General features: G+C 49.3%; 1 protein-coding gene across 1 annotated transcript in view; it reads right to left on the bottom strand.

The window, feature by feature from the left end:
• LOC115152901 (fascin-2-like) overlaps positions 1–13,515 on the bottom strand; it is a 33,284-nt gene that overhangs the window by 8,062 nt on the left and 11,707 nt on the right. Inside the window, exon 4 of the mRNA XM_029697821.1 lies at positions 5,835–5,991. Coding sequence (XP_029553681.1) covers positions 5,835–5,991 — 157 coding nt within the window. The remainder of the gene's footprint in view (positions 1–5,834; positions 5,992–13,515) is intronic.

The following is a 13,515-nucleotide window of genomic DNA, read 5'->3' as shown; positions in this document are numbered from 1 at the left end:
AGGGGGTTAGGGTTGTGACTAGAGAGGGGGTTAGGATTGTGACTGCAGAGGGGGTAAGGTTTGTGACTAGAGAAAGGGTTAGGATTTTGACTGGAGAGGGGGTTAGGGTTGTGGAGGGAGAGGGGGTTAGGGTTGTGGTTGGAAAGGGGGTGAGGGTTGTGACTGGAGAGGGGGTTAGGGTTGTGACTGGAGAGGGGGTTAGGGTTGTGGCTGGAGAGGGGGTTAGGGTTGTGGCTGGAGAGGGGGTTAGGGTTGTGACTGGAGATGGGGTTAGAGTTGTGACTGGAGAGGGGCTTAGGGTTGTGGCTGGAGAGGGGGTTAGGATTGTGACTGGAGAGGGGGTTAGGGTTGTGACTAGAGAGGGGGTTAGGATGTGACTGGAGAGGGGGTTAGGGTTGTGGCTGGAGAGGGGGTTAGGATTGTGGCTGGAGAGGGGGTTAGAGTTGTGACTGGAGAGGGGCTTAGGGTTGTGGCTGGAGAGGGGGTTAGGGTTGTGACTAGAGAGGGGGTTAGGATTGTGACTAGAGAGGGGGTTAGGGTTGTGACTAGAGAGAGGGGTTAGGATTGTGGCTGGAGAGGGGGTTAGGCTTGTGGCTGGAGAGGGGGTTAGGGTTGTGGCTGGAGAGGGGGTTAGGGTTGTGACTAGAGAGGGGGTTAGGATTGTGACTAGAGAGGGGGTTAGGGTTGTGACTAGAGAGGGGGTTAGGATTGTGGCTGGAGAGGGGGTTAGGGTTGTGGCTGGAGAGGGGGTTAGGGTTGTGGCTGGAGAGGGGGTTAGGGTTGTGGCTGTAGAGGGGGTTAGGGTTGTGACTGGAGAGTGGGTTAACGTTGTGGCTGGAGAGGGGGTTAGTGTTGTGGCTGGAGAGGGGGTTAGGGTTGTGTCCGGAGAGGGGGTTAGGGTTGTTACTCGAGAGGGGGTTAGGATTGTGACTGGAGAGGGGGTTAGGGTTTTGACTAGAGAGGGGGTTAGGATTGTGACTGGAGAGGGGGTTAGGGTTGTGACGAGAGAGGGGGTTAGGATTGTGACTGGAGAGGGGGTTAGGGTTGTGACTAGAGAGGGGGTTAGGATTGTGACTGTAGAGGGGGTTAGGGTTGTGACTAGAGAGGGGGTTAGGGTTGTGACTAGAGAGGGGGTTAGGATTGTGACTGGAGAGGGGGTTAGGGTTGTGACTAGAGAGGGGGTTAGGATTGTGACTGGAGAGGGGGTTAGGATTGTGACTGGAGAGGGGTTTAGGGTTGTGACTAGAGAGGGGCTTAGGATTGTGACTGGAGAGGGGGTTAGGGTTGTGACTAGACAGGGGGTTAGGATTGTGACTGGAGAGAGGGTTAGGGTTGTGACTGGAGAGGGGGTTAAGTGTTGTGGCTGGAGAGGGGGTTAGGGTTGTGACTGGAGAGTGGGTTAGGGTTGTGGCTGGAGGGGGGGTTAGGGTTGTGACTAGAGAGGGGGTTAGGGTTGTGACTGGAGAGGGGGTTAGGGTTGTGACTAGAGAAGGGGTTAGTATTGTGACTGGAGAGGGGGTTAGGGTTGTGGAGGGAGAGGGGGTTAGGGTTGTGGTTGGAGAGGGGGTTAGGGTTGTGGCTGGAGAGGGGGTTAGGGTTGTGACTGGAGAGGGGGTTAGGGTTGTGACTGGAGAGGGGGTTAGGGTTGTGACTAGAGAGGGGGTTAGGATTGTGACTGGAGAGGGGGTTAGGGTTGTGACTAGAGAGGGGGTTAGGGTTGTGGCTGGAGAGGGGGTTAGGGTTGTGACTGGAGAGTGGGTTAGGGTTGTGACTAGAGAGGGGGTTAGGATTGTGACTGGAGAGGGGGTTAGAGTTGTGACTAGAGAGGGGGTTAGGATTGTGACTGGAGAGGGGGTTAAGGTTGTGACTAGAGAGGGGGTTAGGATTGTGGCTGCAGAGGGTGTTTGGGTTGTGGCTGGAGAGGGGGTTAGGGTTGTGGCTGGAGAGTGGGTTAGGGTTGTGACTGGAGAGGGGGTTAGGGTTGTGGCTGGAGAGGGGGTTAGGGTTGTGGCTGGAGAGGGGGTTAGGGTTGTGACTAGAGAGGGGGTTAGGATTGTGACTGGAGAGGGGGTTAGGTTTGTGACTAGAGAAAGGGTTAGGATTGTGACTGGAGAGGGGGTTAGGGTTGTGGTTGGAAAGGGGGTTAGGGTTGTGACTGGAGAGGGGGTTAGGGTTGTGACTGGAGAGGGGGTTAGGGTTGTGGCTGGAGAGGGGGTTAGGGTTGTGGCTGGAGAGGGGGTTAGGGTTGTGACTGGAGATGGGGTTAGAGTTGTGACTGGAGAGGGGCTTAGGGTTGTGGCTGGAGAGGGGGTTAGGATTGTGACTGGAGAGGGGGTTAGGGTTGTGACTAGAGAGGGGGTTAGGATTGTGACTGGAGAGGGGTTAGGGTTGTGGCTGGAGAGGGGGTTAGGATTGTGGCTGGAGAGGGGGTTAGAGTTGTGACTGGAGAGGGGCTTAGGGTTGTGGCTGGAGAGGGGGTTAGGGTTGTGACTAGAGAGGGGGTTAGGATTGTGACAAGAGAGGGGGTTAGGGTTGTGGCTGGAGAGGGGGTTAGGGTTGTGGCTGGAGAGGGGGTTAGGGTTGTGGCTGGAGAGGGGGTTAGGGTTGTGACTAGAGAGGGTGTTAGGATTGTGACTGGAGAGGGGGTTAGGTTTGTGACTAGAGAAAGGGTTAGGATTGTGACTGGAGAGGGGGTTAGGGTTGTGGTTGGAAAGGGGGTTAGGGTTGTGACTGGAGAGGGGGTTAGTGTTGTGACTGGAGAGGGGGTTAGGGTTGTGGCTGGAGAGGGGGTTAGGGTTGTGGCTGGAGAGGGGGTTAGGGTTGTGACTGGAGATGGGGTTAGAGTTGTGACTGGAGAGGGGCTTAGGGTTGTGGCTGGAGAGGGGGTTAGGATTGTGACTGGAGAGGGGGTTAGGGTTGTGACTAGAGAGGGGGTTAGGATTGTGACTGGAGAGGGGTTAGGGTTGTGGCTGGAGAGGGGGTTAGGATTGTGGCTGGATAGGGGGTTAGAGTTGTGACTGGAGAGGGGCTTAGGGTTGTGGCTGGAGAGGGGGTTAGGGTTGTGACTAGAGAGGGGGTTAGGATTGTGACTGGAGAGGGGGTTAGGGTTGTGGCTGGAGAGGGGGTTAGGGTTGTGGCTGGAGAGGGGGTTAGGGTTGTGGCTGGAGAGGGGGTTAGGGTTGTGACTAGAGAGGGTGTTAGGATTGTGACTGGAGAGGGGGTTAGGGTTGTGACTAGAGAGGGTGTTAGGATTGTGACTGGAGAGGGGGTTAGGGTTGTGACTAGAGAGGGGGTTAGGATTGTGACTGGAGAGGGGGTTAGGGTTGTGACTGGAGAGGGGGTTAGGATTGTGGCTGGAGAGGGGGTTAGGGTTGTGGCTGGAGAGGGGGTTAGGGTTGTGGCTGGAGAGGGGGTTAGGGTTGTGACTGGAGAGGGGGTTAGGGTTGTGACTAGAGAGGGGGTTAGGATTGTGACTGGAGAGGGGGTTAGGGTTGTGACTAGAGAGGGGGTTAGGATTGTGACTGGAGAGGTGGTTAGGGTTGTGACTGGAGAGGGGGTTCGGGTTGTGACTGGAGAGGGTGTTAGGGTTGTGGCTGGAGAGGGGGTTAGGGTTGTGGCTGGAGAGGGGGTTAGGGTTGTGGCTGGAGAGGGGGTTCATCCACCTCTGGCCTGCTCGCCTCCCTACCTCTGAGGAAGCACAGTTCCCGCTCAGCCCAGTCAAAACTGTTCGCTGCTCTGGCACCCCAATGGTGGATCAACGCCAGGACAGCGGAGTCAATCACCACCTTCCGGAGACACCTGAAACCCCACCTCTTTAAGGAATACCTGGGATAGGATAAAGTAATCCTTCTAACCCCCCCCCCCCAAAAGATTTAGATGCACTTTTGTAAAGTGGTTATTCCACTGGATATCATAAGGTGAATGCACCAATTTGTAAGTCGCTCTGGATAAGAGCGTCTGCTAAATGACTTAAATGTAAATGTAATGTAAATGTTAGGGTTGTGACTGGAAAGGGGGTTAGGGTTAAAGCTAGGGTAATCTCATGGACAGACTGTTGACAGACTCACGTAGCATAGGATGGTATCGCAGCGTCTGTCAGCAGACGTGACCACTGACAAGGAACTTTGTTTTTGGTCTGCTGATTTTTTTGTCACTGATCATTTGGACAAATCACTATTTCACTGGTGTTTGCGTCTTTCTCATGTCGGAAGGGGATGGGACATTTGGCCCGTGCTTTGGCTGAGAGTTCCTCTTTAGAAGGGTGGAGACTTCACTAGTCTGGTTAGTATCTTATCTCATACACCTTCCCCAGATCCTTATCCAGCATCTGACATAATTATTCTAGTTCTGGGTTTCAGATATTCAGGCTAGGGTTAGGGTTAGGGTTGCAGCTGGAGCTAGGGTTAGGGTTGCAGCTGGAGCTAGGGTTAGGGTTGCAGCTGGAGCTTGGGTTAGTGTTGCAGCTGGCGATAGGGTTAGGATTGCAGCTGGAGCTAGGGTTAGGGTTGCAGCTGGAGCTAGGGTTAGGGTTGCAGCTGGAGATAGGGTTAGGGTTGCAGCTGGAGCTGGAGCTAGGGTTAGGGTTGCAGCTGGCGATAGGGTTAGATTTGCAGCTGGAGCTAGGGTTAGGGTTGCAGCTGGAGCTAGGGTTAGGGTTGCAGCTGGAGCTAGAGTTGGGGTTGAGTCTGGAGCTAGGGTTAGGGTTGCAGCTGGAGATAGGGTTAGGGTTGCAGCTGGAGCTAGAGTTGGGGTTGAGTCTGGAGCTAGGGTTAGGGTTGCAGCTGAAGCTAGGATTAGGGTTGCAGCTGGAGATAGGGTTGAGGCTAGAGCTAGAGTTGGGGTTGAAGCTGGAGATAGGGTTAGGGTTGCAGCTGAAGCTAGGGTTAGGGTTGCAGCTGGCGATAGGGTTAGATTTGCAGCTGGAGCTAGGGTTAGGGTTGCAGCTGGAGCTAGAGTTAGGGTTGCAGTGGAGCTAGGGTTAGGGTTGCAGCTGGAGCTAGAGTTGGGGTTGAGTCTGGAGCTAGGGTCAGGGTTGCAGCTGGAGATAGGGTTAGGGTTGCAGCTGGAGCTAGAGTTGGGGTTGAGTCTGGAGCTAGGGTTAGGGTTGCAGCTGAAGCTAGGATTAGGGTTGCAGCTGGAGATAGGGTTGAGGCTAGAGCTAGAGTTGGGGTTGAAGCTGGAGATAGGGTTAGGGTTGCAGCTGAAGCTAGGGTTAGGGTTGCAGCTGAAGCTAGGGTTAGGGTTGCAGCTGGAGCTAGGGTTAGGGTTGCAGCTGGAGCTAGGGTTGGGGTTGCAGCTGGAGATAGGGTTAGGGTTGCAGCTGAAGCTAGGGTTAGGGTTGCAGCTGGAGATGGGGTTAGGGTTGAGGCTGGAAATAGGGTTAGATTTGCAGCTGGAGATAGGGTTAGGGTTGCAGCTGAAGCTAGGGTTAGGGTTGCAGCTGGAGATAGGGTTAGGGTTAGGGCTGCAGCTGAAGCTAGGGTTAGGGTTGCAGCTGGAGATAGGGTTAGGGTTGCAGCTGAAGCTAGGGTTAGAGTTGCAGCTGGAGCTAGGGTTAGATTTGCAGCTGGAGCTAGGGTTAGGGTTGCAGCTGGAGCTAGGGATAGGGTTGCAGCTGGAGCTAGGGTTAGGGTTGCAGCTGGAGCTAGGGATAGGGTTGCAGCTGGAGATAGGGTTAGGGTTACGGCTGGAGCTAGGGTTAGGGTTGCAGCTGGAGATAGGGTTCGGGTTGCAGCTGGAGCTAGGGTTAGGGTTGCAATTGGAGCTAGGGTTAGGGTTGCAGCTGGAGCTAGGATTAGGGTTGCAGCTGGAGCTAGGGCTAAGGTTAGGGTTACCTCTCCGTGGCTGTAGTCTGGATGCCTCCATGGGTCACTAGGGCCCAGTATTTCCCCTCATTAGTCCGGAACAGACACTTCCTGCTCTCCTTGTCTATCTCCATCTGGAACGTCTCCAGGTCCGTCTCGTCCTCCTGATTTGCCGAGATGCTCACTCCTGGGAGGGGCCAGAGGTGCAACATCAGTTAAGTTCCTTTTATGATATGTTCAGTCCGAAATCAATCCAACTGAAAGTTTTATTGACACCCTAATTCTTAGGGCTAGGCCCCTTCTTTCTCCATTTCCGCCTGAATGATGTGCCCAAAGTAAACTGCCTGTTGCTCAGGCCCTGAAGCCAGGATATGCATATAATTGGTACCATTGGAAAGAAAACACTTTGAAGTTTGTAGAAATGTTAAAATAATGTAGGAGAATATAACACAATAGATATGATAGGAGAAAATCCAAAGAAAAACCAACCAGATTTCTTTTTTTGAGAGACCATCCTCTTAGAATGGCAAGTATAAAGACATTTTGAAAATTAGCTCCCTGGATGCAATTCCTATGCCTTCCACAGGGTGTCAGCAGTCTATGTTCAAGGTTTCAGGCTTGTAATTTCAAAAACAAATGAGAAAAATCAGTTTTAGTACAGGGACACAGTCTTGGAAATTCGTGTTTGTGTGCGCCATGAAGACAGGACCTGCTAAAATCATTTTCCTGTTGAACATACTTCTTTCCGTAAGAAATATTATAGTTTGATTACATTTTAGGGTATCTGAGGAGTAAATAGGAACTTATTTTGACTTGTTGAAACAAAGTTTAGGGGTAGATTTTCGGATTCCTTTCTCTGCATGTTGAACGAGTGGATTACTCAAATCGATGGCGCCAACTAAACAGACCTTTTGGGATATAAAGAAGGATTTTATCTAACAAAACAACACTACATGTTATAGCTGGGACCCTTTGGATGAGAAATCAGAGGAATATTTTCAAAACGTAAGTGAATATTTAATCGCTATTTGTAAATTTATGAAACCTGTGCCGGTGGAAAAATATTTTGATGTGGGGCGCCGTCCTCAAACAATTGCATGGCATGTTTTTTTCTGTAATAGCTACTGTAAATTGGACAGTGCAGTTAGATTCACAAGAATTTAAGCTTTCAACCGATATAAGACACTTATATGTACCTAAATGTTTAAGCTAGCGGGACACCTAGGCCTAAAAGGCCGTCATTACAGGCTGTCTGAAATCTATGGGCAAACACTCTTAAACACACGTGTGGATGACTCACTATACTGTTAAAACCTCTGTCCATTATGCCGAATGCTAATAGAATTAACATTAATTACATACTGAAACAAAATAAAAATGCAACATGCAACAATTTCAGATTTTACTGAGTTACAGTTCATATAGGGAAATCCGTCAATTAAAATACATGAATTAGGCCCTAATCTATGGATTTCACATGACTGGGAATATAGATGTGCATCTGTTGGTCAAAGATACATTCAAAAAAATATATAGGGGTGTGGATCAGAAAACCAGTCAGTATCTGGTGTGACCACTATTTCCCTCATGCAGCGTGACACATCTCCTTTGCAAAGAGTTGATCAGGCTGTTGTCCCACTCCTCTCAATGGCTGTGCAAAGTTGCTGGAACATGCTGTTGTACATGTTGATCCAGAGCATCTCAAACATGCTCAATGGGTGACATGTCTGGTGAGTATGCAAGCCATGGAAGAACTGGGACATGTTCAGCTTCCAGGAATTGTGTACAGATCCTTTCGCATTATTTATTTTCTTAGGCAAGTCAGTTAATAACAAATTCTTATTTGCAATGATGGCTTAGGAACAGTGGGTTAATTGCCTTGTTCATGGGCAGAATGACAGATTTTTTTCCCTTGTCAGCTCGGGGATTCAATCTAGCAACCTTTCGATTAACCTGTTGGGGATAGGGGCAGTATTTGCACGGCCGGATAAAAAACAAACCCGATTTAATCTGGTTACTACTCCTGCCCAGTAACTAGAATATGCATATAATTGTTTGATTTGGATAGAAAACACCCTAAAGTTTCTAAAACTGCTTGAATGGTGTCTGTGAGTATAACAGAACTCATTTGGCAGGCCAAAACCTGAGAAGATTCCAAACAGGAAGCGCTCTCTCTGACTATTTCTTGGCCTTCTTGATCATCTCTAACCAAAACAGGGGATCGCTGGCATGACGTGACATTTTCTAATGCTCCCATAGGCTCTCAGAAGGCGCCAGAACGATGAATGGTGGCCTTGCAGGCCATGGCTGAAAAACATTAGCGCATTTGGATAGTGGTCGATCTGAGGACAATGAGACTGGAGGCGCGTGCACGAGCCGACACCATGTTTACTTTCTCTCTCTTTGAACGAAAACAACGACTCCCGGTTGGAATATTATCGCTTTTTTACGAGAAAAATCACTTAAAAATTGATTTTAAACAGCGTTTGACATGCTTCGAAGTACGGTAATGGAATATTTTGAATTTTTTTGTCACGAAACGCGTCGGGCGCATCACCCTTCTTTACCCTTCGGATAGTGTCTTGAACGCACGAACAAAACGCCGCTATTTGGATATAACTATGGATTATTTGGAACCAAACCAACATTTGTTATTGAAGTAGAAGTCCTGGGAGTGCATTCTGACGAAGAACAGCAAAGGTAATCAAACTTTTCTAGTAGTAAATCGGAGTTTGGTGAGTACCACACTTGGTGGGTGTCAAAATAGCTAGCCTGTGATGGCCGGGCTATCTACTCAGAATATTGCAAAATGTGCTTTCACCGAAAAGCTATTTTAAAATCGGACATAGCGAGTGCATAAAGGAGTTCTGTATCTATAATTCTTAAAATAATTGTTATGTTTTTTGTGAATATTTATCGTGAGTAATTTAGTAAATTCACCGGAAGTGTTCGGTGGGAATGCTAGTCACATGCTAGTCACATGCTAATGTAAAAAGCTGTTTTTTGATATAAATATGAACTTGATTGAACAAAACATGCATGTATTGTATAACATAATGTCCTAGGATTGTCATCTGATGAAGATCATCAAAGGTTAGTGCTGCATTTAGCTGTGGTTTGGGTTTATGTGACATTATATGCTAGCTACTCTGCTGACATAATCTAAATGTTTTGCTTTCGTTGTAAAGCCTTTTTGAAATCGGACAGTGTTGTTAGATTAACGAGAGTCTTGTCTTTCAAATGGTGTAAAATAGTCATATGTTTGAGAAATTGAAGTAATAGCATTTCTAAGGTATTTGAATATCGCGCCACGGGATTACACTGGCTGTTGAGTAGGTGGGACGCAAGCGTCCCACTGGCCCAGAGAGGTTAATAGTCCAACGCTCTAACCACTAGGATACCTGCTGCCCGACTATATGTTTCATGCTGAAACTTGAGGTGATGGCGGCAGATAAATGGCACGATCTCGTCATGTTATCTCTGTGCATTCAAATTGCCATCGTTTGTTGTCGGTAGCTTATGCCTGCCCATATCATAACCCCACCACCACCATGGGGCACTCTGTTCGCAACGTTGACATCAGCAAACCACTTGCTCACATAATGCCACACACGGGGTCTGTGGTTGTGAGGCCGGTTTGGACATACTGCCAAAGTCTCCAAAACAATGTTGGAGGTGGCTTATGGTAGAGAAATAAACATTCAATTATCTGGCAACAGCTCTGGTGGTGTAACGGCTGTCTGAGGAAGAAGTGGACCAAAATGCGGCGGAGTTAGGATTCGTCATATTTAATTCAACGAACACTATGCAATTCACAAAAACAACAAAACTGACAGCCAACACAGTCCTGTCAGGTGCAACCACAATGACAAGAACAATTACCCACGAAACACAAAGGAAACGTAGGCAACTTATGTGTGACTCCCAATCAACCACAACCCTCTACAGCTGTGCCTGATTGGAAGTCACACGGCCAAAATCAATGAAACAATGAAAACACACACTCCCTTCTGCCACGTCCTGACCCAACTACCCCCTCTACTGGTCAGGACGTGACAGTACCCCCCCCCCTCAAGGTGCAGACCCCGGGATGCACCTAAAAAAAGAAAACACAAGAAAATCCCAAATACCCCAACAAAAAATAACCCCAAAACAATAAGGGAGGAAAGGGAGGGTTGCTGCCGTCACCGACGGCACTGTGCTACACCCTCCCTCCCCAACCCACCTATCCTGGAGGTGGCTCAGGTGCAGGACGTGGACCTCGCTCCACCTTCGGCGTCGCCCACTTTGTTGGCGCCGATAGCTGCGCCGGGCAGACGGGCCACTCGGGCTGACCCTGGCAGACGGACCACTCTGGCTGGGTCGGAAGACATGCGGGCCACTCTGGCTGGGTCGGAAGACATGCGGGCCACTCGGGCCGGAGGGCAGGAGGGCCACTCGGGCTGGGCCGGAGGGCAGGAGGGCCACTCGGGCTGGGCAGGAGGGCAGGAGGGCCACTCGGGCTGGGCCGGAGGACAGGAGGGCCACTCGGGCTGGGCCGGAGGACAGGAGGGCCACTCGGGTTGGGCCGGAGGGCAGGCAGGGCACCCTGGCAGATCCGGGCAGGCTGGCCACTCTGGCAGAACCGGGCAGTCTGGCCACTCTGGCAGAACCGGGCAGTCTGGCCACTCTGGCAGAACCGGGCAGTCTGGCCACTCTGGCAGCTCTGGGCAGTCTGGCCACTCTGGCAGCTCTGGGCAGTCTGGCCACTCTGGCAGCTCTGGGCTGTCTGGCCACTCTGGCAGCTCTGGCTCAGGATTCACCAGGCTGGGGAGACATAACGGAGGCCTGGCTCTGGGCGCAGGCCCTGGACTCACCAGTCTGGGAAGACCCGCTGGAGGCCTGGTTTGAGGAGGTGGCACAGGAGAGACCAGGGTGGAGAGACCCACTGGAGGACTGGTCCGTGGAGGAGGCACGGGCTTGACCAGGATAGGGAGACCCACTGGAGTACTGGTCCGTGGAGGAGGCACGGGCTTGACCAGGATGGGGAGACCCACTGGAGTACTGGTCTGTGGAGGAGACACGGGCTTCACCAGGATAGGGAGACCCACTGGAGTACTGGTCCATGGAGGAGGCACGGGCTTGACCAGGATGGGAAGACATGCAGGAGGCTTGGTTCTGGGCGTAGGCACAGAACGTGCAGGGCTGGGAAGACATGCAGGAGGCCTGTTTCTGGGCGCAGGCACAGTCTTTACCAGACAACCAGCACGCACCTCAGGACGAGTATGGAGAGCTGCCTCAGGTGACATCATTCAAACGACACGCTCATTAGGGCGAATGCCGTACTTTATGCACCACACTAGCAGCTCTCATCTCTCTCTCTCCTAATTTCCCCATTAACCCCGTCACAGTCTCTGCCTCATATCCCTCGCTCACCTCCAATGTCATCCCGACTGGCTCTGGTTCCGACCTCAGCTCCACCGACTGTCCCGTGTGCCCCCCCAAAAAAATGTATTGGGGCTGCCTCTCGCTCTCGTTGCGCTCTCTCTCCTCGTAATAGCGCCTCTCCGCTCTTGCCGCTTCAATCTCCCACTGCGGGAGGCAATAATCCCCAGCCTGAGTCCATGGTCCCTCTCCGTCCAGGATCTGTTCCCAAGTCCATTGGTCCATCACGCTGTACTCTTGCTGCTCCTTCCTCTTCCGCTGCTTGGTCCTGGTTTGGTGGGTAATTCTGTAACGGCTGTCTGAGGAAGAAGTGGACCAAAATGCGGCGGAGTTAGGGTTCGTCATATTTAATTCAACGAACACTATGCAATTCACAAAAACAACAAAACTGACAGCCAACACAGTCCTGTCAGGTGCAACCACAATGACAAGAACAATTACCCACGAAACACAAAGGAAACGTAGGCAACTTATGTGTGACTCCCAATCAACCACAACCCTCTACAGCTGTGCCTGATTGGAAGTCACACGGCCAAAATCAATGAAACAATGAAAACACACACTCCCTTCTGCCACGTCCTGACCCAACTACCCCCTCTACTGGTCAGGACGTGACAGGTGGACTTTCCTGCAGTCAGCATGCCTATTGCACGCTCCCTCAAAACTTGAGACATCTGTGGCATTGTGTGTGTGACAAAATAGTTGATTTTAGAGTGGCTTTTTATTGTCCCAGCATAAGGTTCACCTGTGTAATGATCATCTTGTTTAATCAGCTTCTTGATATTCCACAACTGTCAGGTGGATGGATTATCTTGGCAAAGGAGAAATGCTCACTAACAGGGATGTAAACAAATTTGTGCACAACATTTGAGAGAAATAAGCTTTTTGTGTATTTGGAACATTTCTGGGATCTTTTATTTTAGCTCAGGAAACATGGGACTAACACTTTACATGTTGCTTTTATATTTTTGTTCAATATAGTTTAGTAGAGCTTGAAAGCCATTCACTAGTATACTGTACATTCCTTATTTATTCTCTGGGTTGAAAACCGCCTTAGTTACCTAAAACCGTACTTTAGCCACATGACACATCTTTTTAGGAGGCCTTTACACACTGACCAATAAAAACATGTGGCTTGAAACAGGTCCATCCAATCAAATCAAAGTTTATTGGTCATGTACTCAGATTTGCAGGTGTTATAGCAAGTGCAGCAAAAATGCTTATGTTACTAGCTCAAACAGTGCAATAGAATGTCTTGAAAATACAATACAAATAAAATCAAAACAGAAATAACAATCCAGAGTAGATATATTAGAGTGAGAATGTGTCAGATTCCAGAATATATATACACGGCATGTATAGACAGTATAGAATGTGTCAGAATCCAGAATATAAATACATGGTGTGTATAGACAGTATAGAATGTGTCAGAATCCAGAACATAAATACATGGTGTGTATAGACAGTATAGAATGTGTCAGAATCCAGAACATAAATACATGGTGTGTATAGACAGTATAGAATGTGTCAGAATCCAGAATATACATACATGGTGTATATAGACAGTATAGAATGTGTCAGAATCCAGAACATAAATACATGGTGTGCATAGACAGTATAGAATGTGTCAGAATCCAGAATATAAATACATGGTGTGTATAGACAGTATAGAATCTGGAAAAGAAAATGGTATGTACAATAGAAGTTATGTTAGGATGAGCTGTGTTGAGAATACAGTATATACATACACAGTGAGTAAACAACAGTATAAGCACAGAATATGAGGTGACTATGTACATGTGGTCTATATACATGGGGCATTAGATTCAAGTTTTGATAGACAAAGGCACACATATGCTACACACACACACAGACACACACAGACACACACACACACACACACACACACACACACACACACACACACACACACACGCACGCACGCACGCACGCACGCACGCACACACACACACACACACACACACACACACACACACACACACACACACACACACACACACACACACACACACACACACACACACATTACTAGCCCTTTGTGACCAAAACAGGCAGTTTGATTTGGCCATGCTGTAACCAATTAACCCATTAATGTTCAACACAAAATGTTAGCCTTTTTCGTGGTATCCATGTTGTGGTTTGTATTAGGAAACAAACAATAGCACAACACCACAACAAAGCCCTGGTGAAACAGATTGTGGAGGGCTCATGCCAACATTAGACTTATCCCAGAATATCCTTAAATCATTTTGTTAATCCTTTAATG

The sequence above is a fragment of the Salmo trutta genome, chromosome 18 (assembly GCF_901001165.1).
Source record: "Salmo trutta chromosome 18, fSalTru1.1, whole genome shotgun sequence".
NCBI classification, from domain to species: Eukaryota; Metazoa; Chordata; class Actinopteri; order Salmoniformes; family Salmonidae; genus Salmo; species Salmo trutta.
Note: the sequence above shows the minus strand (reverse complement) of the source record. Positions and strands in the feature narration are given on the sequence as shown.